Source organism: Macadamia integrifolia, chromosome 6 (genome assembly GCF_013358625.1).
Source record: "Macadamia integrifolia cultivar HAES 741 chromosome 6, SCU_Mint_v3, whole genome shotgun sequence".
Taxonomy (NCBI): Eukaryota; Viridiplantae; Streptophyta; class Magnoliopsida; order Proteales; family Proteaceae; genus Macadamia; species Macadamia integrifolia.
The window spans coordinates 26,285,162-26,312,938 of record NC_056562.1 but is presented as its reverse complement, the minus strand read 5'-3'; the positions used below and the strand labels follow the sequence as shown (position 1 = coordinate 26,312,938).

Below are 27,777 nucleotides of genomic sequence, written 5' to 3'. Positions count from 1 at the left end.
TTCTTTAGTGTCTGACAATTTCAAGTCCCGTGGCAACATATCCTGTTCAACAGGTAACAGCTTTTGGAGGAGAGATAGTAATTCGTCTTTTACGTGTAATTGAAAAATATCATAGAAGATTTACAAGGCCTCCTATTGGTCCAATTGGTGCTCATTTGGTAAGTATTTCAAAAATTATGTTGACCTCTACTTTTTGTTAATTTATTACCCTTACTTTTTCCCTTTATGTGGTTAAAAGTGTGGAAATCTTTTTGCTAATTTCACATAAATATTGTGAACAGGAAAGTGTAACCTGCTCTATACACTCCACTTGATGTAAAAGATTGAAAATTTTTCATTCTCATATGAGGGTCTACCTTGAATTTCAAAAAGAAGTCCAATTTATTACTTTAGATTCTTTCAACATGAGGGTGTTGGATAACCTAGAGGGAGGGTGAATAGGTTACCACTAGTGGATTTTGCCTCTTTTAAATTTTATCCCAATTTTGAAGTGAATTCTACAATGATGTGGAATGATAAGTATTAAAATTCAAAAGTAAATAATAACGCAATTTGAAATGACATTTATAGTGGTTCAACTTTTTGAGTCTAGTTCACTCCACTCAAGATCACCTTAAAGTGGTTCCACTAGTATTTTCCTTTCAATATGGTAGGTGGGAAAATTCACTTTTACAAACTTTTTCAAGGATAAAATGATCTTTTACAACCTCTTTAAAGGATGAGAGAGTCCTTGCAAAAACCCAAGTACATTTTACTATTTTAGACTAATACACAATAGAAATGCTCAACCGAGAGGGATCTACAAATTATAATGGTGAGTAATTGGAAGAGATTACCTAGCAAGGGGTATGCCAATACCCCTTGTGTTAGTGCAAGAATGAATGAATGATGCACTTTATGCCTCTTTGTACTCTTTCTCTTGATGATGACAAGTTGGTGAGAAGGTGTGGAGAACCGAGCATGAGATTACATGAATGAACTTGAAGTGAGTAGCAATAAATCCCGATAAATCTAGTTGGATGACTGAGAAAGTTTTTGGTAGTTAGTAGTAGTAGTTGTGGTGTCTTAAATGGTGAACAATAACACCATAAATAAGGTCAAGTTATGAGCCCAAAACTTGGTTAAAAGGGAGGTTTAATGGGCATATTTTGGCTCTACCAGTTGCAACCATAGTTGTCACAGCACTAAGGCGAACCAAGGTGTTGGAGGGCTGCCTAAGCGCTTAGGAGACAAGTCGCCCGCCTAAGATGAATAAGGAGCCTAAGACGACCAAGTGTTATTTTTTATTTTCCCTCTTCTCTAACATTATTTAGTATGCTACATATATCTTAAATCATCTAAAATTAACATTAAGTCACATCTAGTCATCAAAAATCAACATTAAGCCACATGAAATCATAAAAATCAACTTTAAGTCACATTAAGTCATAAAAAATCACATTTAGAGGAATTCTTTTATTCGATTATAAGTTTGACTAGTCAAATGATTTTATTTTTACGTGAGACTTTTTGTATTATGTATAACACAAAACCAGTTTTTCAACAAATCTAAGATTACTTAAATATGGGTTGTAATGACAAAGTTATGTTCCGGTCAAACTTACTTAAAGTGTGCGAATGCTATTAAAATTGTCTGAATGAAAATAATTTTATGGACATCAAAACAAAAGATTATTTTACCGGCCTTTTGGTTTTTAAAAATGTTTTACCATAATAAGATTTATAAAATTTTTAGAATTGAGAAAAACCCCAGCATTTGAAAGTTAAAAATCACCCGTACAATCAATTATCCAGTTTTTGTTCTTGGACAAGGGATTGGCTTTTTAACCTTTTGGAATTTGATTTTTTATTGGATTTAAATTGGGTGGATTTGCTTATTCATGTTATTTCATTTACTTAAGATATTATTTGGCATAAATAAGGGCCAAAACATCCTGCATGTAGTGTAATAAGGCGACAGCCGACGAGGCCCCAGGCAAACCGCCTGGACATCAAGGCGGCGCCTTGAAAACTATGTTATTCGCAACCGGTACAATATAGATGTTTGAAAAAGTAGTCGTTAAAGAGCCATTGTGCTACTGGTTGGGTGCCAATTGTAACGGTTAGGTTTTTGTTTTCAGACCATTGATTCACAGTGTTCTACCGGTTGCAATCGGTAGTTCCAAAAACAGCCCAAATGCTGTTTACGTTTGAGGTCCATTATGATACATAATAAGGGTTCCTCCTATGGTCCCTCCAAGTCATAGGAAATGTGTGATATAAGTGAGTTATGATATGTAATGCAAGTGTGTGCAGTGCTATCCTATACCTTGCGACACGCGGATCTTTTTTTAATCTTCATCTTCCATATTTGCATCATGTCTCGATCCCATGTCATTTCTACATTCTTCTTCTTTCAACTTTGTTATGCTCCACAGCTTGAAGCTTCCAAGCATAGTTTTTAAGGCACTGCTAAGGCGACGCCTTACTAGCGCCTTGGCGCTGATGCGGTCTAGAGATGGTAAGGCAGTGCTCCGCCTTACGTGAAGTGGCGCCTTATGGGTTTTTTTTTTTTTAACACATTTTAAAATTACTTGATGAAGATTCCAAACATAGATTTTTTATTGGTTTGTGTATGATTTTATTAACACTTGAGATGTATGGGATCAACTTTACTCCATAAAAAATAACCAAAACAAACAAAACAAAAACACGATTCACAAACAGGGTTTGGATTTTGTCAAGAGTTTTAAGAAAGGGCTTTGAGAAGGAATCAAGGAACAAGGAAGAACCACTTATCTAGGCGACCATTTTGCTCCGGCAGCAGTGAGTCTTCATTCTTCATTGACAGGAGTAGAAATATAGTGGATGATCTTAGGGCTTAGGCACTCATTTTGGCGTCATAGAGGTAAGTATAATAAATACTTGTATTTTTTATGTCTTCTTTTCTTTATTTTTATAATTTTGCTTCATAATTATGTATTTATATTATATATTAATATGTTATGATGATTGATGATTGATGAAGATGAACTTAGTTTATTCACTTTATTGATTTGTTTTCTTGATGAATATCTTACATTGGTATGAATATGAACATTTAATATTTATTTAACATATAAGTAATAGGATTCAACTAGGATTTGAGCAAAATAGATTGGTTTTATAAAAAAATTACACAGGAACGTTTTAGTCAATAAGGCGACGCTTTATGCCTGACTTATCGCTAAGACGCTCCGAAAGACCCTCAAACGCCTCCGTCGCCTTACCGCCTTAAAAACTATGCTTCCAAGGGATGTTTGTCCCATCACTTGACACGCCACTTAGCTTGTTAGGTCAACACAATGCTAAGAGACAAAAGATGTTAGATGCATTCATTTGTTTGTTATCATCAAAACTAATCTAGGAGCGTGAATTCCTAATTGAGGGAACTGAGAGTCTCCCAAATATTATTTCATTATCAGAATGTTTTCTGTAGTTTTTATAGGTAAGAGTAATATTTTCAGTTAGAGATAAAACAATTATGCAAATCCTATTGTTTAGTTTCATTATTTCTTCTAAATCACCCAATAATGGTGCCTGTACAGGTGATTTGTTCATTACTTCAGTTGCCTATTGTCAATGCCTTAATCTGCCTAAGTGTCCACATCATATTTGAATCTCTATCTTTCTCTCTCTCTCCAGCGATAGAACTCATTCTCTGAGTCTATCGCCGGTTCAGTTTCTTCTCTCATCTCTTCTTCTTTCCCTCTCTTCCTGTGTTCTTTCTTTGCCTCTTCTATTCTGGTCGACAGGTTATTGGATTCTCTGAGTTGCAAAGGGCTTGTCAAAGAATTGCTGCTACAGGTGTGACTCAGGCATGCTGGGCTGGGTGTTTGGAAACCAAATCCCAGCCTGAGGTCACTTATCCCCAGCCCCGGCCCAGCCCAGCCCAGCCCAGCCCAGTCCTGTCCGGCATTGCCTGATCTTGGTTGGGAAATCCCAACCTTAGTCCAGCCTGGGCTAGCTTCAAATGCCCATCCTGAAGTGCCTAGATATGCTTAATAAACGGTGTAGTAAGGTAGGTTGGAACCCTGGCCTGTAAAGTGGCAATGTACAGTACATTTTTGTACATTTTTACAGACAAATATACTTGCATGTATGTTTGGCTGGGACCGGGCTCGTTGGAACCTTGAGCATGATATTTCATTCTAGCCCAGTCCAAAGGCTGACAATTCCCATCCGAGCCCAGTAAAAAATCGAGTAGGCTAAGCTTGATGCAGGTTTTTCAGTCCAAAGTTGCCGCCTAATTGCAAACCTTGATCTGGCATGTTTTCTGTGTGAATAAAAAGATGGCAGAAATTTATTTTTCTTGACAAGAAACACAAAAAAAAAAAAAAAAAATGATAATAATTAATGGTAGTAGGTCTAAAGGGACATTCTCTAAGAGCTGGTAGAATTGATTGCAGCAGATCATGTATAAAAATGCTCAATCACCATCATTTGGGAAAATATCAAAGTTTGTGAACAAGTTGACAGTTTATGAATTTTTTGTCATATTTTTATTTTTGTATCATGAAAAGATTTTTGAGTCGTCACCCAGGCGTTCTCTTAAGTGCAAGGCGAAATGTTGCCTTGTTTTGTTCAATAAGGTGACCGCCTTGGTTTCCAAGTTGTTGCCTTGTTTCAGTTGAATATTTTATTATTTTATTTAGTTTGCTGAATGCTTCAGGAATATTCTTTGATTAACACTTGATGTCTCTTTTATATGTTATATTGTTGCTAAAGTATTTGTTTGACATGTGTGCAAATATACTGTACTAAACACTAATACATAGAATTAACGCCCCACTGACAAAGGCAATACCCTGGCAACAAGGTGAGCCCGACCATCACCTAGGATTTCCTAGGCACCTTGACAACTATGTTGAGGAGTGCTCATGTGTTAAAAATCGTAGAGCGTCATCTCTCAGTATATGTAATTTTGCACATGAGATCTCCTGACGCCTTGTAATTGATCAACAATGCTATATGTAACACTTACATCAGTTTATGATTGTTATGTACTGTAGGCACTGGTAAATGGTGATATGTGGGCTCCAGCCGTTGAAAATGCCATTGGAAGGTTTCTAAATGCTTTTATTGTCAATGATCACAAGGATTTTCTTCTTTTGAGGGAGTGTGCAAAGGAAGTGAACTATCACAGAATTAGAATTTACATATATGATTTTTCCATACCAAGGTCAGTGGATGGCTATGTTTAACTAGATTTTTTTAGAGCTTCCAGTCATTTTATAAGGTCTCATTGAATTTATCATTTAAGTAGCGTTCATGACATTTTCATATAAACTACCATGCAGGTTGAACATTCCAAGACACATGCTTCCCCAAACACAGCACCCAACTACTCTCTCTGTTCTACATGCTGATAATCCCACCATTTTGAATGTGTTGGTGGATATGGTATGGTAAATGTTCATGTCTTGCTATCCTTTTTCTTTTCTCTTCTTTTTTTTCTTCTTCTTCTTCTTCTTCTTTCTTTCTCCTTTTTGTGTGTGTGTGTGTGTTGAAATTATATTGCTTTTATTAATTTGGGAATATGTAATATTTAATTTGTTTATTGCTTCTTTAATTTGTAATGCTGTGCATTTTTGTGCCTTTACCTTTTTTTTTATTTTTTTGGGGGGGTACCATTTTTGTGAATAATCATTGAATTCATCTTCATCTATGCAGTTCTTACTGTAATTTATAATTTATTTGGCTTAGTTAATTAATCCACATAATTATTTCTAATATAATTTTTAGTTTACAGAAGGATTGTCTCATGACATTATTGCTTCTCACTCAGTGTATTGAACTCTCAAATAAGAATTTTAGTTTACCATAGCAGTTTTTGTTGTGTTTATTTGTGTGCGTGTCTTCTTAAGTGAGCATTTATGTTGTGTTCAATGTTTGTGTTCTTTTTTTGTTTTAGTTTATTATTTATTTCAGTTTCTCCTTATCAAAGATTAACAGTCTATGGATATATTTTTCTACATCTTCTGATAACTTCTTTACTTTACAGGGTAGTGCTGAGAGCCAAGTGCTTGTTAGAGATTATGAAGTGGGAAAATCAGTTACTTTTGAGCAAAGGATCCCAAATCTTAGGGAGGTCTATACACTAGATGGATATAAAATGTAAGATGGGAAACCAAGCTCTGTTATTTCCCTTTGATTTATTGCTGCCTTGGTAGTCAAGAGTTCATGTTTCTTTCTAGCAAAGTAATATGGTCCCAATCAACTATTTATTTATAGACCGATACCGATATGATACGATACGGATCGGTATTGGTAAGGATCGGTGCATATTGGTCACTTTTGCCCCTGCTTTTAAAAAAATAGTAGATTTTTTTTTTACTGTTTTACCGCTGAAATGGTATGGGCAACCGATCCGGATCAGTCAGGTATCGATATCGGTCTCAGCTGGTACTGATATGATACCGATACTTGAAACCATGGTCACAATATAAACCAGCATTTGTGAAATACAGTTGAGTAAGCGTAACAAATAATCTGTCAACATGGACATGAGGGTGGTTGTGACACTGCCTTAGGATTGTTTGGTGCGACACTGGTCCATATGCCTCTATAGTCCCCACCAAAAAAAATTATTAAAGTACTCTTTATGCTAAATCCTTCAATTCTCTCTATGCACCTTTACTAGACATGAAAATGGACCTCATGTGATTGATTGTACAGCAAACCATGAGGTTCAGGCTTTTGAGATTTTATAGAAAATGGAATATTCTTCCCACCAGGTGTTGCGATGGCTGGACTTGAAAACTACTGGAGAACAAAAAAACATAAAGCACAACCTGTTAGAGTGCACAGGCACATATGACGGTAAGCCCAGATGCCCAACAACAATGAGTAAAATCCAAATCGGAGAGGAATATCCTCCCCAGAACATAATTAAGGACGAACAACCCCTGGTTTTGCCAATCATCAACCTCCTCTTTAGTCGTCCTTGAGTTTTTTGGATGTCCACTTGCCTTGAGAACCTAAAAATTTAATGAATCTAATGTAATGAGAGTACTGCCAAAGCTCTTTTATCAAGTTATCCATCCATCTTATAACATTTGCTGTTTCACCCTCAGTAAAAACTCTAGCCTCTAGACAAGCCCTTTCCTGCTAGCAAATCCCATCCTGGTTCCATGTGCCATCATATCCACTCTGATTAAATTCCCTTCTCCTGGTGGTCTTGAAATTTGAAAATGCCCTTACCACTGTTCTGTCTCAGATTTCATCATCATATGCATAAACAATGTTACACAAATTGAACCGTGATTTGCCTAGTTCTTTGAATTTTGCTTTGTCTGTTCTGTTGGTGTTTGATAGTTTGTCATAGCTTTGTTTGAAACCCAAGATCTGTAACCAGTAACTTGAGAGGAGAAGAGAGACTGCAAGGAGAGGAGCAGTTGATATGTATGTTGCTTCCTCCCTCTATCATTTATATATATATATATATATATACACACACACACACACACACACACAAAGAGTTAAAATTAAATAAGGTTAGTACCTTGTACAACAAGATAATTAGAAAATGGAAACCTACTCTAATTAGGAAAGACAACCTAGCTAACTAGAAAAGTAAACGACAAACCTCCAACTCGTGACTAAGTTCTTAACACTTCCCCTTAAGTTGGAGTATACATATAATAAAAAAAGCTCTAGCTTGGACTAACAAGAATAGAATATCAAATGCAACAGCAGTCTTGAATAAAATTGTAGACTCCATTGAGTATGGAGCGAACTTCACTCAGGTAGCAATATCAACTCAAGCACACCAATCATTAGTAGCCCAGTAGATAAAAAAAGCATCATATGGAACCATCGACAACGAACAAATAGGCGGTTAATAACACCAACCACAATCCAAGATATCATAGCAGCAAAAGCAACATCAAACGCTCTTCCCAAGGAAGGAAAGTAGTAGGTAGTCATCTCCATAAAGGAGAGAAATAAAAGTATAGCATCTAACAGCTACACAAAAAGCTCTTCTCAAAAGGAGGCAGGTAGTAGGTAAGGCAAGTAGTGGGCAGTATAGGTTACTGCAAACCAAGTAGTAGCATCAAGTAGTTGGGGACCAAGTAACAACATTAGGTTGCTGACCAAACAACATAAGGTCATTGTGGACCATATAGGTTACACTTTTGCTGAATATAACCATCTTCAAAAGATAAAATTGTTGCCGAGGACACGAGAAGATAAGAAGTCTTCAACTGAAATAATCTTGAGTAGATAATAACTCCAATCATTGATGACTTGAGGAGATAATATAATAATCTTCAATATGTAGATAATAATCTCCAACCTGAATAGATGATAAAAATCTCTAATCTTCCTCTCACGTGTAGCATAACATGTGGACAAATTGCGCAGATTATGTAACAAGAGAATATTCCATCACTCTAGATCCCAACAATCGAGTATCACAATAAAATAATTTCCATTCTCCCTTTAACAAGAGCAATAATCTCTTATGCGGCAAAGGCTTCAACTCTAGAAAGACAAACTTCTCTCTTATGCATGTCGTTTGGTCCTTGTCAAATCTATGCTCCAATCCATGTACCTGTACTGGTCCGGTGTTTTCATTCTCCCTAAATCCACCATCAAATATTCTGAGTCCCTCCTCCGCTCCTTCCTTTGGAATGGTTCCGACTCCTCCAAATTCCTTCATTCTTTGAGTTGGATAAAGTCTGCCACCCTAAATCCGAAGGTGGTCTAGGTTTGAGAAGAATTAAAGATGTTAATATTGTGGGTATTCTTAAGTTTATCTAGAAGATTGCTTCCAACTACAATAGTATTTGGGTCGCTTGGGTCTTCTCCTACATTCTCAAAAATGATTCCCTTTGGACTGCCTCCCTTCCTTCTGATTCCTGGCTGCGTCCAGCGAGTCTAATATTCATTTGCATTGACATTTGCTTAGTAATCACAATTAGCTGCTGGAGATTGAGACTGGATAACCTCTTCAATATTTACCTGCACTTTTTAATCTTCTAATGAAGCTTGTTTCGGAGAACCAGTGTTGATAGTTGTAAATTTTCTTCTCTGTCATCGTCAGGATTTGATGCTTTCTATGGTCTTTAGGTTGTTAGTAAAACATAAAGAAACATCGGCGGCTTTTTGAACAAAAGCATTGAAGTTTATCTTTTTTGAGTAAAACCAGTAAACCGCTGATCAGAGTTGACGAATAATTAACAGCTGAAATTCTCCCAAAGATACCCATCTCTGTAGTCACGTGTGAACTTTTACTTGATTCAATAAATTGACGGGGGGAAGAAAGTTTGCTAGTGTCTGTTTGAGAAGATTTTTCACACATGCTACAAATCTTTTGCAGTCGCCATAGACATAACCATGGCTGGAGCTCTAATGAAGACTCAAGTTGGTTGAGGGTCAGAAGCAATACTAAAATATGAACGTCCTCCCAATTTTTTTGTTTCCAGAATCTACCATACTTGAGATGAATCAATAACATTCCAGTAACCATTATTGAGAACCTATTGGGACAACTGTCTTATGGCTAGGTCTCTAATGTGGACTGGGTCTGAAAGCTCTAAAATAGTCATTTCTTAAGGTTCTTTTAATATGGTACTTTCCATCTTAGATGCAATTATATTTTTCTTTTTGTTGAATTGCACATGCCAATTTGCCTAATTGTTGGATTCAATTTTCACCTAACGATAATAATTGTAAATTACATTTTAGGTTCTGCCGAGGTGCAGTCCAGACTACTCTGCCTCCAAACAGGAAGAGTAGAAATGACCGACTTCGTGGATCATATGAGGATCAAATTAAGGATTTGGAGAAAAAAGCATCAATGTATCAAGAAGAAGCTCAACAACTTCAGGCAAGGAAAAGAGTTGTAGTGGATGAGCGTCGTGATCTTGATGAGAAATTGAGAAGGGTTAAGGTGATAACCTTTTATGTTCTCATGCCATTGAAATGTGGACTGAAATGGATGATATGAATTCTCATATTGCTTCTTATGAATTTTTTTAGGGGGGCTGGGGGGTGTTGTGGAAATTTTTGTAGCTATGTGTGAATGGAGAGATGCTTGAACTCTCTTACATCTAACTGCTCAGATGTCATGAGGTTACGAGTATGATGGTTGAGCAAAAGGAGTATTGAGTGTATGACTAAATCCTTCGTTGACATGAATGGATCAGGGTCATTCATATACTGCATCTTACCCAGATTTAACAGGTCATGATGTAGGTGTTTTAAAATTTGTGTATAAATTTTTCTACCCTTGTTTCAATTTCATTCTGTGTATTATTTCCAGGTAGTTTGATACATGATCCTGATTGCATATGATTTGATTTTGCATATTGTAGCATATGATGTTCAAAACAATTTTCTTTGGGCGTATGGAAGTTGTTTAAATGGTTCTTCTTGTTATTCATTCTAGATGTCCAGTTTTTTAAAATATTTTTTATTTCTATACATCATTAGGATATTTTCGTTCTTTTGGTTGTTTTTTCCCTGGTTTTGTCCCCCCCCCTCGGGCATTAAGTGTTCATCTTTTATGCATTTATTTGAATTCAAGGAAATAAATGAGGATCTTCTTTTGGCAGAGAAGCTTCTCTTTCGCTTGGAAAATCTTTGCTAAACTCTTGCAACTTCACATGTGGTGTGTTAAAACATGATATGTTTCAAATGCCCAACAGTGAGGGCATGAATAGGGAACCATTTACTAGAGTTTCATGATCTCTAGGCCCTGGGGCTGGATGAGAACTGCCTGTCTCTTGCCATGATGTGATGATACCCATATCTGCACACTCCTAGGATCTCTGCATGAAAAAGTTAGAATTTGTGGTGACCTTTTCAGGGACTATGATGTGGAACCTGGATTAAAATACCCTATTGGGTTTGCTATGGGTCCACCCAATTCAACAATAGCACAAGTATTAGAGGGAAATGGCTAACTTTATAAATAACCAGAATTTGCAACGAAACTTTCGTAGTTAAAAGGGAAAGGACAAGAGACGCAATAGTATTTATAGAGTGAGGACAGAAGCAAATTAGGCTCTAAAAGTAAACACCCAGGATTTGAGCCTTTTGAGGTTGTCTTCAACCACTTGAACTTGAAATCCTAGCAGAGGAGCACCTGCAAATGACGGTGAGTTCTCACTCATATGACCTAACTTGACTAGGGTTCCAGAGGTAAGTTTCAGAGTCACGATCCTCTTGTAATCAACCAACCACAGGCCAAATCACCAACTTCAACTTAGTGGTCAAGTAAAAAACAGGTCGCTAGTTTGATTTGATTCACATAACATGGCTGATCTTGGGGTCTGAAAATATAGGCTAAGGTCTCCTATGGATAGACAGTCTATGTCCAACATATGAGGAAGAAATAGGAGGTGATGAGTGGTGACAACGGCCACAACTGTGAGGGCTGTTTGTGCACCAGAACAGAGGATTGCGGAAAGTAGAACCAGAGATACTACGATAGGGGAGGGGGGGTGTTTACACGAACTGTAGCCATGCAGGCTAGAACCACAATAGCTCAATTCATTCTTTCTAATACAACCTGTATCATCAGTTATAAGCCAATTGTTAACAGCCAAATCAAGGTAGAATGCTTGAGTGATCTGAGTGATCACACAAGCCCTTTATTTATAATAAGCAAAGGAGTCAAATTACAAGTCTGCCCCCCCTTTTCAGTCAACCCTAATTAAATAGGGTCAGAGGAAGGGGGAAAAGATCAATGTGCCCCTGTGGCACTTAAATACATATTCTAACACTCCCCCTTAAGTTGGTGCATAGATATCATACATGCCCCACTTGATTACATAAGGATGAAACACCTTCCCGACTAACCCTTTAGTGGACACATCAGCTAACTGATCACCAGACTTCACAAAGGGAACACAAATCAAACCAACATCCAACTTCTCTTTGATGAAGTGTTTGTCGATCTCCACATGTTTGATATGGTCATGCTGTATTGGTTTATGAGAGATACTGATAGTAGCGTTGTTATCACAATATAGCATCATTGGAACATGTACACCAATATTATTCAATAGTGTGTGTAACCACAACTCACAAATCCCCTGTGCCATACCACGAAATCTTCTTCAACAATAGACCTAGCTACCACATTTTGCTTCTTGCTACGCCAAGTAACAAGATTCCCACCCACGGAGGTACAATAACCATAGATGGATTTTCTGTTAGGTGAACCAGCCTAATTAGTATCTGTATAGGCTTCAACTCTGAAATGAGCATGAGGAGATAAACTCCTTTTTCCTAGAGCTGAGTTCCTAGAGCTGACTTCAAGTATCTCAATATATGTTTAACTAGTTCCATGTGGAAGGAGTAGGGATCATGCATAAACTGACATACTAAGCTAACAACCACAACAATATCAGGCTATGTATGGGAGAAATAAATCAGTTTTTCTTCCAACCGTTGGTTACAACCTTTGTCCACCGGTTCACTCTCCTTTTTCTTGACAGGGTACTAGCTTCTATAGGAGTATTAGAAGGATGACAACCCAACAATCCAGTCTCAGATAATAGTTTAAGGATGTGCTTCCTCTGAGAAAGAAAGATGCCCTTGGAAGACCAAGCAACTTCAATCCCAAGAAAGTACCTTAGCATTCCAAGATTTTTATCTCAAACTCTCGGCCAAGAAAGCCCTTGAGATGACCAATCTCAGCACTGTCATTTCCTGTTGCCCTGATACCATCCACATAGACAATGAGCATAGTAACTCTAATCACTAGACCTTTTTATGAACAATGTTTGGTCAACATTACTTTGCTTATACTCCACAGAGGTCATTACCTTGTGAAATCTTCTAAACCATGCCCATGGTGACTGCTTTAACCCATAAAGAGCATGCTTCAATTTATAGACCTTGCTTAGAGTTCCCTCATTGGAGAATCCTGGTGGAATATCCATGAACACGTCCTCATCAAGCTCTCCATGGAGGAAAGCATTCTTTACATTAAGTTGTTGGAGATCCCATCCCAGATTTACAACACATGAGAGGAAAACTCACACAGAAGTCAGTTTGACAACTGGCGCAAATGTCTTCTGGTAGTCAATTCCATATGTTTGAGTGAACCCTTTAGCCACAAGCCTAGCTTTGTACCTATCCATTGAGCCATCTATTTTTTGCTTTACCACAAACACACACTTACACCCAACTAGTCTCGTTCTAGGAGGAGAAGAGTCATAAGATATCATGTCTCATTCTTTGTTAGAGCTCCCATTTCTTCCACCATTGCTGCCTTCCATTTTCCATCTGCAAATGCTTCCTCTAATTCTGAGGAACATGAATAGAAGAAAGAGAGGATACAAGTGCAAGATAGGAGGGAGAAAGGGAATCATAAGAGACAAAATGGGATATGGGGTGTTGAGTACAAGTCCTAATACCTTTCCTAAGAACAATAGGTTGATAAGGAGTTATACATGATGACGTGTTAGGCTTAATAGGCTCTAGATCCAAAGTTGGTGAGGGGATGTGCAAAGGTGCTGTAAGAGTAGTGGTGGTCTAAAATTTCTTGGTTTTGGTGTGACCCCTATGATGCATTTGACGAGTTGAATTATCAATCTACCTTTGAAATTCTCCAATAGTACGCTGAACATGAGTCATCTCCCCTGAGCTAGAACATGAATCTCTGTCCCCTCACTCTCCTTCAGAACATCAAGATCTTGAAAGGAAGATGGCGGATACACTAGATTTGGCAGATCTGAAGTCACCTCTTTACTATCAATACTAGACTGCCCTTGAAGAGGTGGCGGGTAGTAGCCAACAGATTCATGAAACACATCCATATTGACTATAATACGCCTTGTAGGAGGGTGGTAACATTTGTATCCTTTCTGTAGGAGAATAAGTATGCCCCCCTTCAGCCAACCCTCATTAAATATGATCGGTGGAAGTTGGAATAGACCAATGTCCCCCTGTGACACTTAAATACATATTCTAACACAATTATATAAATTAAACTCCAAACAAAGAAATAGAAATTACCCAACTAAGGATAATAAGAAAACTAATTTAACCCCAACTAAGGAAACTACTGAATTCATACATGGTTATCTCCTACCAAATAAAAAAAAATATAGTCCTAAAATATCCTACTAGAATAAAGGCTCAAATTGGACCTGGTTCATCTCCGTCTGAATTCCCAAATGGGTTCGATCTGGTCCAAGCAACTGCTCCTGAATCAGACTCCATAACTGATTTGACTACACTATGAATGATGCATGAATTCGGAAGGATGGGGCAGTGTGATCTTTTACTGTAAAATCTTGTAGTGGTTTGTTGTGCAATGGCCGACTTGAAATTTTGATAGATCAAATTTAGGTTTTACCAGTCCCCCCTATGGCATTGATTTCTAATGGGGTTTTATTGTTGGTTGGTTATTGACAGTTTGACACTTGGGTAATTCAAGAGAATTGAATTTATGTAGTTGCTGTTACATATATGTGAACGAGGTGATTTTATAATCATGTATTTGTATGTGTTTGGAGGTGTAAACTAACCCATATCATAGGGAACTGTTATTTGGATCTCTATGCTTTGGAATATATAGAAAGACCCGAGTTGATTTTTTTCTTTTTTCCGACTGGCCTAGGATACTACGTTTCCTATAGAACATCAAGGTTTGAGGAAGCAGAATCATACAGGAATTGGCCAAAGTTGGCTGGAATCGGCTGAACTCCAGAAATGTGTCAATTTATTGAATCGGGAGTCGGGTAGAATCAGGAATCAGATCCAGCCGATTTTGATTTGGCCGGAATCGGTGATATTTTTTCTGATTTCTCAAACAATGTGTGGAAGGTTTGCCCCTTCCTGCATGATACTATTTGTTGACAAACACAAAGCTACATCAAACTATGTTCAGTGGTTCATATTTATTGAATTGGGCATGTAATGTAATCCAAATGAGGTTGTGGATATTGTTGAAGACTCTCGGTAGTAATTAGTAGAGTATAGATGGTGAGCTTTGCTGCATATGCTTGTAATTTCGTAGTTTTTGTAAACAAGAAAAATGCCATACCGCATAAAGAATTCGCTCACTTGACACATTAATGAAACTTGATTCTTTTCTTTTTCATATTGAGAGATCATAGTTGTTAAGGCATCACCTTGCATCCACGCCCCTTCCAATACCTTGGGTTGCCTAGACGCTGTGACAATTATGCAAGAGAGTGAGATTTTGTTAAATTCAGTACCATTGATATTGAGCAAATATGTGATATCGTCTCGTATTCTTGACACCTTGAATTTTATATTGGCGCTGGGGGAATGGGGTGCGGGGTGGGTGTTTGGTAGTGCTACCCAATTGTGGAGTAATTATTTTAACTTGACATTCTGCCTGCATCATATTTTAAACCTGGGACTGGAATGAACATCTTAAATTAAAATTGAAGTTGTAAGAAGTTAGTTGTAGTTCCCTCATTATTTGTTACTTTATATTGGATTTTCATGAAAAGTCATGAGCATAATTCCAAGATTGTGTCTGTCTCCATCTCCTCCATTATGTCCTCCTTCTCCCTCTTTCAAAATCTCTTTGGTCTCCATATCAACCTCCTCAAATCTCGCCTCTTCCTTTCGGGCGTTTCAGATTCTTCAAAAGTCTGTCTCTTGGAGCTTACCAGGTTCCTTGGCTCCTTCCCAATCAAATTTATTGGGTTGCCTCTGAGAAAGAGACTCCAGTTATGGAAAGACAAGCTTCTTTCCTACGTTGGGCGTCTGGAGCTTATTAGATCATTGCTTCAATCTCTCTACCTTTATTGGCCTGGGATCTTCATCCTCCCTTCCTCCACCACCCACAAGATGGAATCCCTTCTTTGCTCCTTCCTTTGGAAAGGAACTGATTCAAGCAAATTCCTCCATCCATTAGCTGGGCCTCAACTTGCCTTCCCAAATCCAAGGGAGGCATGGGGCTAAGAAGAATCAAAGAGGCATAATTTGTTGGTATTCTTAAGCTCCTTTGGAAAATAGCCTCCAAACAGAAAAGCATCTGGGTCTCTTGGGTCTACTCCTCCCCCTTAAAAAATGATTCCATTTGGATCGCCTCCCCTTACCTTGATTCTTTTTGGGTTTGGCGTAGCATCCTTGCTCTTAGACTCTCCGACCTTAATTCTATCGCCATCTCCATTGGTAACAACTCCTCTACCTCCCTTTGGCTTGCCCCTTGGCATCTTTCGGGAATTGTCCTCTATTGTTAGCCCTTAGGTTTATCTATGCCTCCGGTCTTAGCAGGTCAGATAAAGTTGTGGCCATCATCTCGGGAGGAGAATGGGCCCCTCCATCCTCTCCTCCCCCTTTAGCCGATATTTGGTGCTCTTTTCCCCCTTTCTCCTTGCCATTAGAGATAGGGACGATAAGATATCTTGGCTCCCTTCCCCCTTTGGTCTCTTCACCTTTGCCTCTTCCTGGAATCATGTTCAAACCTCTGGTCCTCGTCCCTAGGCATAAAACCTTCCTCCGCCACAGTTTCATCACTTGGCATGCCATCACCGGTTGTCTCCCCACCCAGGCTTTTCTTATTTACTGCTACATCCCTGTCCACCCCTCCTGCTGCCTCTATTGGAATGGATTAGAAGATGTTGACCACCTATTCTTTTCTTGCCCCTTTTCTTCCATCATCTGGAAAAAAGTCCTCAGTCGTGGCTGCCTTTCCATAGGCGCCCTCTCCCCTTCAGCAGAGAATGGATCTGGATGACATGACATACACGGGTTCCACGTATGTCACCCAAAAAAAAAGATTGTGCCTTCTGGTCATCGGATGTACTAGGGGTGCCAATACATGAACATTACTTTTGAAATCCATCTCCAGATTTTGGTGGTTTTTGGTTGGTTTTGGGTCAACATGAATATGACACAGAAAAAACAGGTTACCGTTGTGTCAAACATCCAATTACCTTGAAAATAGCCAATGTAAAAAATGTGTTATGAAAACTTTTCATTATTTTGTCACCTTAAATATTATTTGATTTAACCTAATGTGATTTCGGGTCTCTTCCTTTCGCTTCATATGGACCCAAACATAACCCATTAATTAATCGTGTGACCTATTTAATTTTCGGGTGGTGTTCAGGTCAAGCCATTTTGTGTTACACATGTCTCGACATGACCCATTGCCACCCCTAGGTATAATGCACTTCAGGACATGAGGACTATATCTCTTCAGATTGAATGTTATTTATTTTCCTAAACTTCATTATGGTTTTTTTCCTTGTGATATTTTAGTTATGATGAGGAAAGACATGCATAGTTTAGGCCTTGTATCATGTATGACCTCGAATAGAGCTGATTGGAGGGCAAGTATCCTGGTAGCCGACCCATTTAGTTGGGAAAGCTGAGTAGTTTGTATATTTTTAGTTATGATAAACTCTCTTCTTTTTTTTATCTGATAAATTTTTAGTTTCACATCATGATTTAAGAATGAGGTATTTCATGTCATGGAGTTATGACTCTAGGCTGGAGCATCGGATGCAAGGACTTACCTAACATTACTTGTTTTTACTGAATTCTACTGTTAATGTAATGCCTTTTGTTTGTTTCTCTTTAGAGGCTGTGCCTGGAAGCAGGGATGGATCATTCATCTAAACAATATCTTCTTGATGATGCAAAGAGTTCATATGCTGCTGAAGCAAGTTCAGCCTCCAGAGCTAATGTTGATGATCTCAGCAAAGATTACTTGGTTTGTTGTTGATATCTGGATTTTTTTTTTTTTTGATAGGTAGGGAGGGAAGTAGGTAACAGCCAGGAGGCTCGAACTTGAGACCTCTTGGTGAGCATGGGTTTTTTGCACATCACTGCTCACCAACTGTACTAGGCAGTTGTTGTATATCTGGAATATTATATCTTACAAGAATTTCATTTTCTTCTAGGTTGTGTAGGTTTTTTTTTTTTATTTTTTATTTTTTTTTTGGGGGTGGGGTGGGTTTGGTTGGGTCTTGATATTTGATCTCTGTATTGTTGTCCAGAAAGCCCAAGATCAAATAGGGGAACAGGAAAGGTTGATTGCAGATTTACAAATGAGGAGGACAGAAGTGGAATTAACAATCAACAATCTAAAATCGTCGTTTGAGAATTTGTGTGGTATCGAAATGAATGTTCTTGGTTTTTCATAGTTTTTTTATTTCAGTTTTGTTTATATTATATCTTTATCTATTCTTGTTTTTCAATAAATGAAAATTTGTAGAGTCAGCAAAAGTGGACAGTGATGCCTTTGATGAAGCAGAGCGTGAGTTAGTGCAGCTCAAAGAAGAACTGTGTGCAGCTGAAAAGGTTTATCTTGCTGCTTCATTTCTTTAATTGATTAAACATTCTAGGTGGAATTAGGTGACGTTCTGAAAGCTGATTCTTTTTCCAGGACAAGGCTCATTATGAAATGGTCATGCGTGAGAACGTTCTTCGTAGTATTAAAGCTGCAGAGGAAGAATATAAGAAGCTTCAACTTGATCGGGAGGTATGTTTGACTTGTTATTATGTCTCTAGGCTCTAAATTAAGAGGAGCATGGGTGAAAATTGAATGTACACAGACACACATACAGGCGCATGCATATAGGGAGAGAGAGAAGGAGCACATAACTTATACCTTCCCTGTACTGTTATGTACAATTCTATTATTTTTCCATTATCATTTATTTCCGAGTGTTTAGAACTAATACACTGATGCTATACTAAATTACCAAGGGGTGATCAGTTCCACTATGATCCATCATAAACTCCAATATACAAATCATGTTCAGATTCACACAGAAAACTCAGATCTGGAAATTAGGCTTTCTAGAGGAGATTTCGATTACTCACAAACCACAACTCAGATGAGCTGAATTTTGGATCAAATGGGGACCCTATATGAGGGAACAAACCTTCAAAAGATGAACAAATTCTGCCCACTGGATTGAGACTTATGCTGGTTGCAAGAAAAATGGAACTTTTGGTGATTCTTTAAGAACTTGAGCTGGAAGCTTCAGATGATCTTCAAATTTGGATTGAGTGGTCCTCCTAAGATCCTTAGCAAACCCTCCAAAGCGTTTCAGGATTGGACTTCAGATGAAGGAGATCTTGAAGAAATCGATTGAGTTCCAAAACCCTGATTGTGATGAAATCGATAGTGATTTCTGGTTACAGCACCAGCAGGCCTCCAACAGGCCTCAAGTTTGGGTCATAAACAAATAATATCCTGCGGCAATTAGAGATCTGGTATGGGAGATACAACACTCGAAATTTCTTCCTGGGAAACCATGTAACTGGAACCAATAGCCTTCTTTTTTGGGGTGAATAAAGAATTCATTACTGGAGGAAAGAAAAGGGAGAGAGAAGAACAAGCACCAACCCTAAAGCCAAACAAGGCCCAGAGAACACAAGGGGGAGGGCGGGGGGAAGAACCAACCACCCGCAGCTCACTAAAAAGGAAAATAAAACCCCAACAAAGCAATCGAACCCCAGCACAAGGGAGGGCCCAAAAGGCTTAGGGCAAGAAATTACAAGATAGATGCCTGGGGCCACAACGAGGGTGGAAGTGCCTGAGGCAGGCATGCTGGTCGACACATACTTCTCGTGCGGAGTAGGGCCGTCAGTGGATCAAGGGTCGAAGACCATAGGCGAGGTGGAGATAGATGCCTGGTTAGGGTGGTCTTCTGTCGGGTGAGAAGAAAAGGAGATGGGATGTAACTGTTTTGAGTGGTTCTAAGATGGGGGAAATTAGTTTTTTGGGTTATAACAGGGTAAAAGAATTCAATCGGCCCAGAGCCAAAGCTATGAATCTAATTTTAAACACCTCATTTGGAATCAATCTGTCTCTCACCATATATTGTTATGTAATTGAAAATCCCTAATTTGGAATCTACTTCCACAAATATAAAAAACATATTTTTTTAGGGCATAACTTCTTTTATATCTAATGGAGGAGTAGCACACTGTCAAATGTCTCCCAATCATTTCCCCTTTGCTTCCTGTTTCTTGCATTTCAAGAAATTTTTAGTCCTCTCTTCTAGCTATCGCTTCTGTCTTCCGTAACTATGTTTTGGGCCCTAAATAAATAGTTGTAGTGCATATATTAAAGTTTTATAAAGTTGGAAGATGTTAGGCACCAACCTTGCCTAATTAAATCGGTCGCTTTAGTGCTTGTAACAATGATGGTTCGAAGTGTTTGCTTATGCTCCAACAACTATTTAGATTTTACCATGCAGATCTAATCTTATCCATATAGCATCCAGAAAACTAAACTGATAGAAAGTTGAATCCGACTGCATGTAAGGTATAATAATAAAAAAAAGTAGACTTAGAGTTTATTTATTGTTTTATTTTACTCATGATGTTTCAGTTCCAAGATCTGTAACCTGTAACTGCAAGAGAGAGAGATTTGAGATTGAGATAAAAGAAGAAGGAAGAAAAGAGAGTGAGACTGCAAGGTAAAACTAATTAGGAAAGATAAACTAAAGACAAAGAAGAAAACAGAAACCTACTCTAATTAGAATATACATGAGATCTAATCTAATTAGGAAAGATAAACTAAAGATAAAGAGCCTAACACTTAGCCACGATAAAGACATCCTCTATCGTGGTACACTTAAATTATGTATTCCCACGGTACATGTGCCCAATCTTTAACAAAGAGTTTCATTTAGTTGCTGCATAGGTATGGTTATTATTTGATTTTTTTCATCTCGGTTTGATTACAGGATAAATCCAAGAAAGCTTCTATTATTTGTCCTGAGAATGAGGTGAAAGCTTTGGCGTGCCGCTCTGGGAACACTCGGGATGAATTAAATACTGAATACAATAAATTAAAAAGGTGGCTTCAACATCATGAGAGTGACAGGTAAATATAAAGATGATTAACTTTCAGCCAGGTATAATTGTTTCTTGAGTCATGAAATGCCAACCTCATATGTGGTGCCTGCTTTGCAGAGATTCTGAATCTATTGATGATCTTAGACTCATTTATCAGCGAAAAAAGCGTAAAATTTCAGCTAAGCAGCATAACTGTGAAGCTTTTCGTGAGAAATTTAATGTAAGCTGCAGTGATCTCTGGATGCTATTCTGATGTTGGTTGAAATCAAAGTCTTTACTGATCTATTTAAATATTTTCTTATGACATTTGAGATGTTTTTACCTTTTTATTATAAAATACTGGAGCAAAATACAACAACAACAACTCAGCCTTACCCAACTAAATGGGGTTGGCAACATGGACCCCATAATCTAAGGCATACCAAAGAAAAATATTAAGCGTTTATTTGATGTTACTGTCAAAAGGATTATCACTCATTGGAGCAATGGTTTGTATCTTATTTTTCTGATATAATCCTTTGTGTTTGTATATTTTTTGTAACTATTTTGGAGGAATGGTTACATGGGCTTTTATTTTTCTAATTCTTCCAGTGCACTACTTCATTTCTTATAGATGAAGATCAGTCCGCCTTTCCTCATGGTAATTGTTGGGTTACGAGCCTAGTTGACCTGATATTTTTATGGTCTATGTTAGTCTATTATGATATGTGAAAGCCAATAAGTGAATATAAATGAGATCATGAAAATGATGGAAATATTAAATGAAGCTTGAAGTTTCTGTAAATGATGTAATACGGGTATATACACACTTGGGAATCATTACATTAATTGAAATTTCATAATTGTGGGAGATAAATGCCAAATGACATAGTTGCAGATGTTTTTTATTTATTTATTTATTTTTTATTTTGGGGGGGGGGGGTGGAGGGAGAAGTTTCATTTTTTTTTTCTCTTAGTAATAGGTCTGTAGCTGAAATCTGAAAGAATATGTGTCGTGGAGAGGGGTACATAATAAATTTATAGGAAAACACATTATGTTATTATTTTACAGTTGATATTTTATTAAACAAATGAACGGGTACATAATAAATTTATAGGAAAACACATTATGTTATTATTTTACAGTTGATATTTTATTAAACAAATGAAATGTGTCGAATATCGAAGAATACTGAAAATGCAGTCTGGCTGATGAATATAAGAATATACTTATTTATTGTGGTCTATGGCCATATCTGCTCATTAGGTGGCATATGAGAGTGTTTTGTTAAATTTTTATGAATTGCAATGGGGTGTTAACTGATTAATATTTTTAACCTTATAACTCCATCCAGAGTACATTAGATTGTGTTTTAATGGGTAAGCTTTCCCCCTTTTGGCTTGCCTTTGTTATATTGTTGAGAAGAAACAAATCTGCTTGTACGTGCAGTTGAATTCTGATTTTGGGAAAGGTAAACCAAGACATGGAACCTTAGAAAAGCACCCTTGGTTTCCCATATTTTGTGATGTTATTTTGGCAAAGAGGGGTTCTGTATGATTATCTTGATCACATCTGTATGCATTAAAGGCTTCAATTATCGAAGTAAAAAAAAAAAATTCTGTTGGACACATTAATTTGTTTAGATTCTTGTCTGTTTATTAAAAATTCTTTCGATGACCCTTTTTTTTTCTCGGGCTTATCTTGTTGAAGACTTAAAATAATAGGGATATAACTTTTGACGTTATTTTGGTATTTATGGTCTATATTGATAATATCCATTATGTGGTTTTGTTTTTCTATTGTAGGAATTGCAGAAGGCTCTTGATTTACGCTGGAGCAAGTTCCAAAGGAATGCAAATCTTTCAGAATGTCAGTTAACATGGCAGTATGTTCTGTTCCTTCCTAACAATATACAATCACTACCGGCTACATTTGGATACCTGCATTACGCACTTTTTTGCTGCTGTTAAATTTTTTGATTTGTTTCCAATGTTTGGTATTTGCTTAATTGCCGCTCAACTGTATATTCTGACTGAGGTATTATGTTAAACTAGATTTAATGGTCATTTAAGGAAGAAAGGTTTCAGTGGTCGCATAAAGGTTAACTATGAAGAGAAAACCCTATCAATAGTGGTAAGAAACCTCTTTCATAAAGCAAATTTCTTATTCATCTTCTTAGTCTCTCCTTTTGTCTTGGAGTTTTAGTTGTACTACAATTACCCCCACCCCCCTAATTACTTGAAAATTAAAGAGCTGATTTATCCCCCCCCCCCCCCCCTTTCTCTTACTTCTGATATTTCTCTTCATTTTCTAGGTAAAGATGCCCCAAGATGCATCCAGCAAAACTGTTCGTGATACCAGAGGGCTTTCAGGTTCTTCTGAGGATTTCCTTTTATTGGAAAAATGGATCCATTAATTCTCTAAATGTAATAAATAATCACCTTTTTGTATGTGATTTTGTTATCAGGAGGGGAACGCTCTTTCTCTACTTTATGTTTTGCATTAGCTCTTCATGAGATGACGGAAGCCCCATTTCGAGCTATGGACGAGTTTGATGTATTTATGGTATGTGGTTCACTCGGACTCATTCTCCAAGGACGTACTTTATTGCCATACAAGGTGACATTGTTCACTTGTGAGGAAGTTTGATTGCACCTAATTTTTATCATTGTTGTGTTTTGAGGGCTATAGATTCCTTTTGGAGTTTTCTCACTTCTGTTGATTATTCAGGATGCTGTTAGCCGAAAAATCAGCTTGGATGCCCTCGTGGATTTTGCACTTGCACAAGGGTCACAATGGATATTCATAACCCCACATGATATCAGGTATATATATATATATATGTATTTACATGTTTGGCTTGCGCTTGGTTTATGTTGATTGTTTGTCTTACACCTTTTCAATGGCTTTTCTTGGAACTAGTCATCTGCTTCCTGTAGTGGTGCTCTTCTGTGTCCTGGTTGGGTTTGGTTTGGTTTGATGAATCTTTGTAGCTAGAAATTTGAGTAGCTACTCATAAAACCACAAGCCGAAGAAATCCACCTAATCCTGATCTGATCTGTAGCTGTTTAACCCATCTCTCTCTCTCCCGGGAGGGGTGGACTGGAGTTGGTCCTAACCAGGAGGGAGAGAGAGGCTTCTGAAGGTTAGGACCAACTCCAGTCCACCCCTCTCCTGATCTTGCAAAATCTGATACACACTTTGTTATGCGCCCCCCTCCGCCCCCCCCCCCCCCCCCTCCCTTTCCTAATAAATTGAAACCTGATAAGTGGAACCATTTATTTTATCTCTTCTTTTTTTTTTGTCTGGGGATTGAAATTATGATTTCCTTTTGACATGTCCCAGAATAGGTGTCATCTGAATTGGTGCAATTATCAAAATTTGCAGTCATGTTTATTCGACGCATGCTTTATTTTATTTATCAATTCTTAAAAATGGAGTAATTTATAATGACAGTGCGAAATTAGGTTTAATTTTAAAGTTTAGGAGAAACTAATAATCAGTATAAATGATTAAACTTTTCTGAGATCTGATTAGAGATTTATGTTTTGTTTCAAATTGTTAAAATGATTTTCGTTGATCCAAAAAGTATAAGAGACTGCATCAAATGAAACCATGGAGAAGAAGAGAATGCTTGTAAGAAGTTATCCGAACCAAAATAAAATAGTTGAGTGCCTCAGTCGAGCATACTTATAAATGGGATGAAATGGCTTGATAATAGTGTTCCAGTAAAGTCGGTGGTAGTTGGTAATGGGAATAGATGGGCTAGACTAAGCTCCTTTTAAGGATTCTGAATAAACCTGAGCCTGGGCCATGTCAATTCAAGGTCAGGCCTTTTGTTTGTGCTGTTTACAATGCTAATGGGAGGTGATTATCTAGAGTGCAACCACAATTATTGGAAAATTTTACATTTGATTGGTATATTTAGCAGCATTTATGGTGGTTTCAGGTTAAAGCTCAAGCATTCTCTCTTATCTCATCCTGACAATCCTTTGTCACCCTGTTGCTGCTACTGTAAAGTATATAATGCAATCCTGGAAGCCCAGTTAGAATCTCTGTATCAAGTGGAGCTTTTGACTGTCAGGATCTCACTGGGCTACACATTTAAAGCTTTTAATGCCCCAATTATAGTGCTCTTGAGCTGCTAATATATTGGGACAATTTTGTTTTTTCTCCGAGCAGACATGCAAGTATTCAAAATGGTATTTGATTATGCTCCATGTGAAGAGCTTAGTACCATCTCTTCAACAGAGGTGGCAATACCTGGCCCGAATTTGACCATATGCTTAATGGTCTGGAGGCTTGCCCGGGCCAGTGTCACATATAGTATGTTTTGAGCTGTCAATAGTGAGGGTTCAGGAGGTACAGGGTGGGTATGAACATGGCGATTGCACAGTATGGGTGTAATTAGAAAGGCTTGGGCTGCAATTGAAGGGGTACACTAGTCAGTCAGCATGCCCAATATCCACGTATTGTCCCGGAACATTCAATTATCAGTCCCGCTAGCCTAGGTTACCTAACATCAGCACTTGGATTTGAATAATTTGTATAATTGAGAGGTAATTGCATTTTAAATTTGAATATGGATATTTAGCCCTAATTCGGTTCATGTTTTTTCGTATGGAATTCAGCATGGTGAAAGCGTCAGATAGGGTGAAGAAGCAGCAGATGCCAGCTCCTCGTTCTTGATTTAAGCTAATCAGAACTTGTGAATTCTTTTCTTCTGTGTATCTATTATCTTTCTCATTAATGTTGAATATGTAGATTATCTACTATCCTATGTATCTATGCTCTACTTTGACTAGGTCATTTGCTGTTATATTTATGACCATATGTTTGTAGGGGCCTGCATTGGATGACTGTTTTGGCATGCTGATATACAGGAATTGTAAATCTGGAAACCTGCCCAATAATTTTTTTAAATATGCAGGGACTTTTGTAGAAGCAGTTGAACCCTGTGCTAGTAAATAATTCTAATGGAATAACTCAATCACCTCTTTCCTATTTCATGATAATGTTTCTCTTCAAATGAAACCTCAATTTGAGATTAATTTGAATCTCGAGGTTCAACTGGTTTGATAATGGCCTTATAGGAAATGTCTTTGATTATACAATTACTAGTCAGAAGGGACACTATATATATAGGCCTTCAAAGTAATGGTATTGCAAATTGATACTTAAGTGATGCAATCAAATTACAATTCTAGTGGATGTTTCTTACTCTATGCTCAGGCAATGCATTCTTGGTCAGCTCTGGATCTGTCATTATCAGTTAATTTAAGGAATGATGACAAAACAGTAAGCACTATAGAGATTATTATGAAAAGGAAATCTAACTTCCTCTCCGGTGGGTGACTTCTACTAGGGGGCCACTGAAGTTTGAAAAAGGCACACATTGATAGATGACACTGCAAATCTCACGGTCAAGTTTTCATTCCATGTGAATTAGGAATTGATTCAAAATTTGATATTTGTTGGCTTGAGCTGACCAATAACTTCTGATTGGTCAACTCTTGATCCTGATACTCATCCCACCAGTTTCAATATGCTGGTTTATGGATCTACATATTTTGTCCTGATCAAGATTAAGGGTGTTAATCGGATTGGTTTTGGTTTAAGCGGTGCGGTTCCGTGTGGTTCACATTTATTTTGTTGAAACCAAAACCGCACCATTTACTAAACGGTCTCACTTTTTAAAATTGCATATGTTTAGTTAATGGTTTCGGTTTCACGGTTTTTACAAGATTTCGGTTTCACGGTTTTTAAATGATTTCGGTTTCACGGTTTTGATTTCGATTTATTCTATACGGTTTCTAAACAATTAGCAATGGTTTGTTAGTTTATTCGTATATTTACTAAAATTAGTTTTTGGTGATAAATGATTCAAAGTAAGAGTAGAAGATTCTGAAAGCACATCTTCCAAGGCCTCAAATAATTCCTCTTCATCCCTTTTAGCTATATACAATTACTTAGAATGTGAAACTAATGTCCAAAGAATTTCATGAGGTTAAAGAAAAAATATTATTTCCAAAAGTGGCATTGTACATCTAATCACGCAAGTACACCAAAGCTTCAAAATCCTAATCGTTTTTACTTTCGTTTTTTTTTTTTAATTTAGAAATGATATACCGATTTTGCCCCTGCCTTATTTAATCGTTAAATGGGTTAATTAGATTGATTTTGACGATTTAAACGATTCGGTTTTCATGGTTTCACTTCAGTTTGAAACCAATTGGTTAAACGGTTCGATTCGATTTTGACCCATTTAGCTAATCGACCTGAAATTGGAAACCATAACTGAACCATTTACTAAACAGTTTTACAGTTTCGCTGTAAAAGGCTCGATTCATTTTCGGTAAATGATTTTGGTTTCAAATTCACACATCCTTAATCCGGATCATCTTATATTCTATATTTTCCGAACTAAAATAGACTGGCAACTAACTTCATTCTTCCGACCTTGTGAGCACCTTGATATTTCAAACAATAACTGCCTAGTACAGTTGATGAGTTATGGTGTGCAAAATGTCCATGCTTGCTTGGCAGTCTCGAATTCCCTTCCTGCCTGTTATCTATTTTCCCTTCATACCTATCAAAAAAATCTCGATATCTCAAGATTTTAAGCCAAATGGCCTGAAAACTTTGTATCGATTATCATTATTTTGGTGGATAACACACTTACTGGAGCCTATTGATTGTAAAATACGTGGAAGAGGAAATCAAAGGCTGCAAAGTTGTTGCAAATTCATTTTTTCACTCGATGACTTTTTTTTTTTGTGGGGGTAGAGATCTTGTAATGTATTGTTTAAGAGATTAATTACTAGTCCCATTCGAATTTCAAAATTTGAATTAGATGTACTCTCTCTTCGAGTTTGATCAATTAATAGAAAATTGTTATAATTTTCTTTAAAATTCTTTAATTTTAATTAAGTAATAAGATAGCTTTACAATTTTTATAATAGGTACAAATATTAAATGATTTAATCAAGGTATTCATTCTATGATAACTTTCA

The 27,777-nt window shown here is 37.3% G+C and overlaps 1 protein-coding gene across 3 annotated transcripts in view; it reads left to right on the top strand.

Moving 5' to 3' along the window:
• LOC122080927 (structural maintenance of chromosomes protein 6B-like) overlaps positions 1–25,773 on the top strand; it is a 56,123-nt gene extending 30,350 nt beyond the window's left edge. For all 3 annotated transcript variants that reach the window (XM_042647819.1, XM_042647820.1, XM_042647822.1), the window contains 17 exons: positions 54–158; positions 5,031–5,200; positions 5,319–5,421; positions 6,023–6,135; positions 9,712–9,916; positions 17,549–17,680; positions 17,967–18,081; positions 18,185–18,270; positions 18,356–18,451; positions 20,673–20,812; positions 20,902–21,004; positions 22,570–22,649; positions 22,819–22,897; positions 23,079–23,136; positions 23,232–23,329; positions 23,495–23,589; positions 25,396–25,773. In XM_042647819.1, the coding sequence (XP_042503753.1) occupies positions 54–158; positions 5,031–5,200; positions 5,319–5,421; positions 6,023–6,135; positions 9,712–9,916; positions 17,549–17,680; positions 17,967–18,081; positions 18,185–18,270; positions 18,356–18,451; positions 20,673–20,812; positions 20,902–21,004; positions 22,570–22,649; positions 22,819–22,897; positions 23,079–23,136; positions 23,232–23,329; positions 23,495–23,589; positions 25,396–25,453 (1,836 nt within the window). In that variant the 3' untranslated portion in view covers positions 25,454–25,773. The remainder of the gene's footprint in view (positions 1–53; positions 159–5,030; positions 5,201–5,318; positions 5,422–6,022; positions 6,136–9,711; positions 9,917–17,548; positions 17,681–17,966; positions 18,082–18,184; positions 18,271–18,355; positions 18,452–20,672; positions 20,813–20,901; positions 21,005–22,569; positions 22,650–22,818; positions 22,898–23,078; positions 23,137–23,231; positions 23,330–23,494; positions 23,590–25,395) is intronic.
• The last annotated feature ends 2,004 nt before the right edge of the window (positions 25,774–27,777 follow it).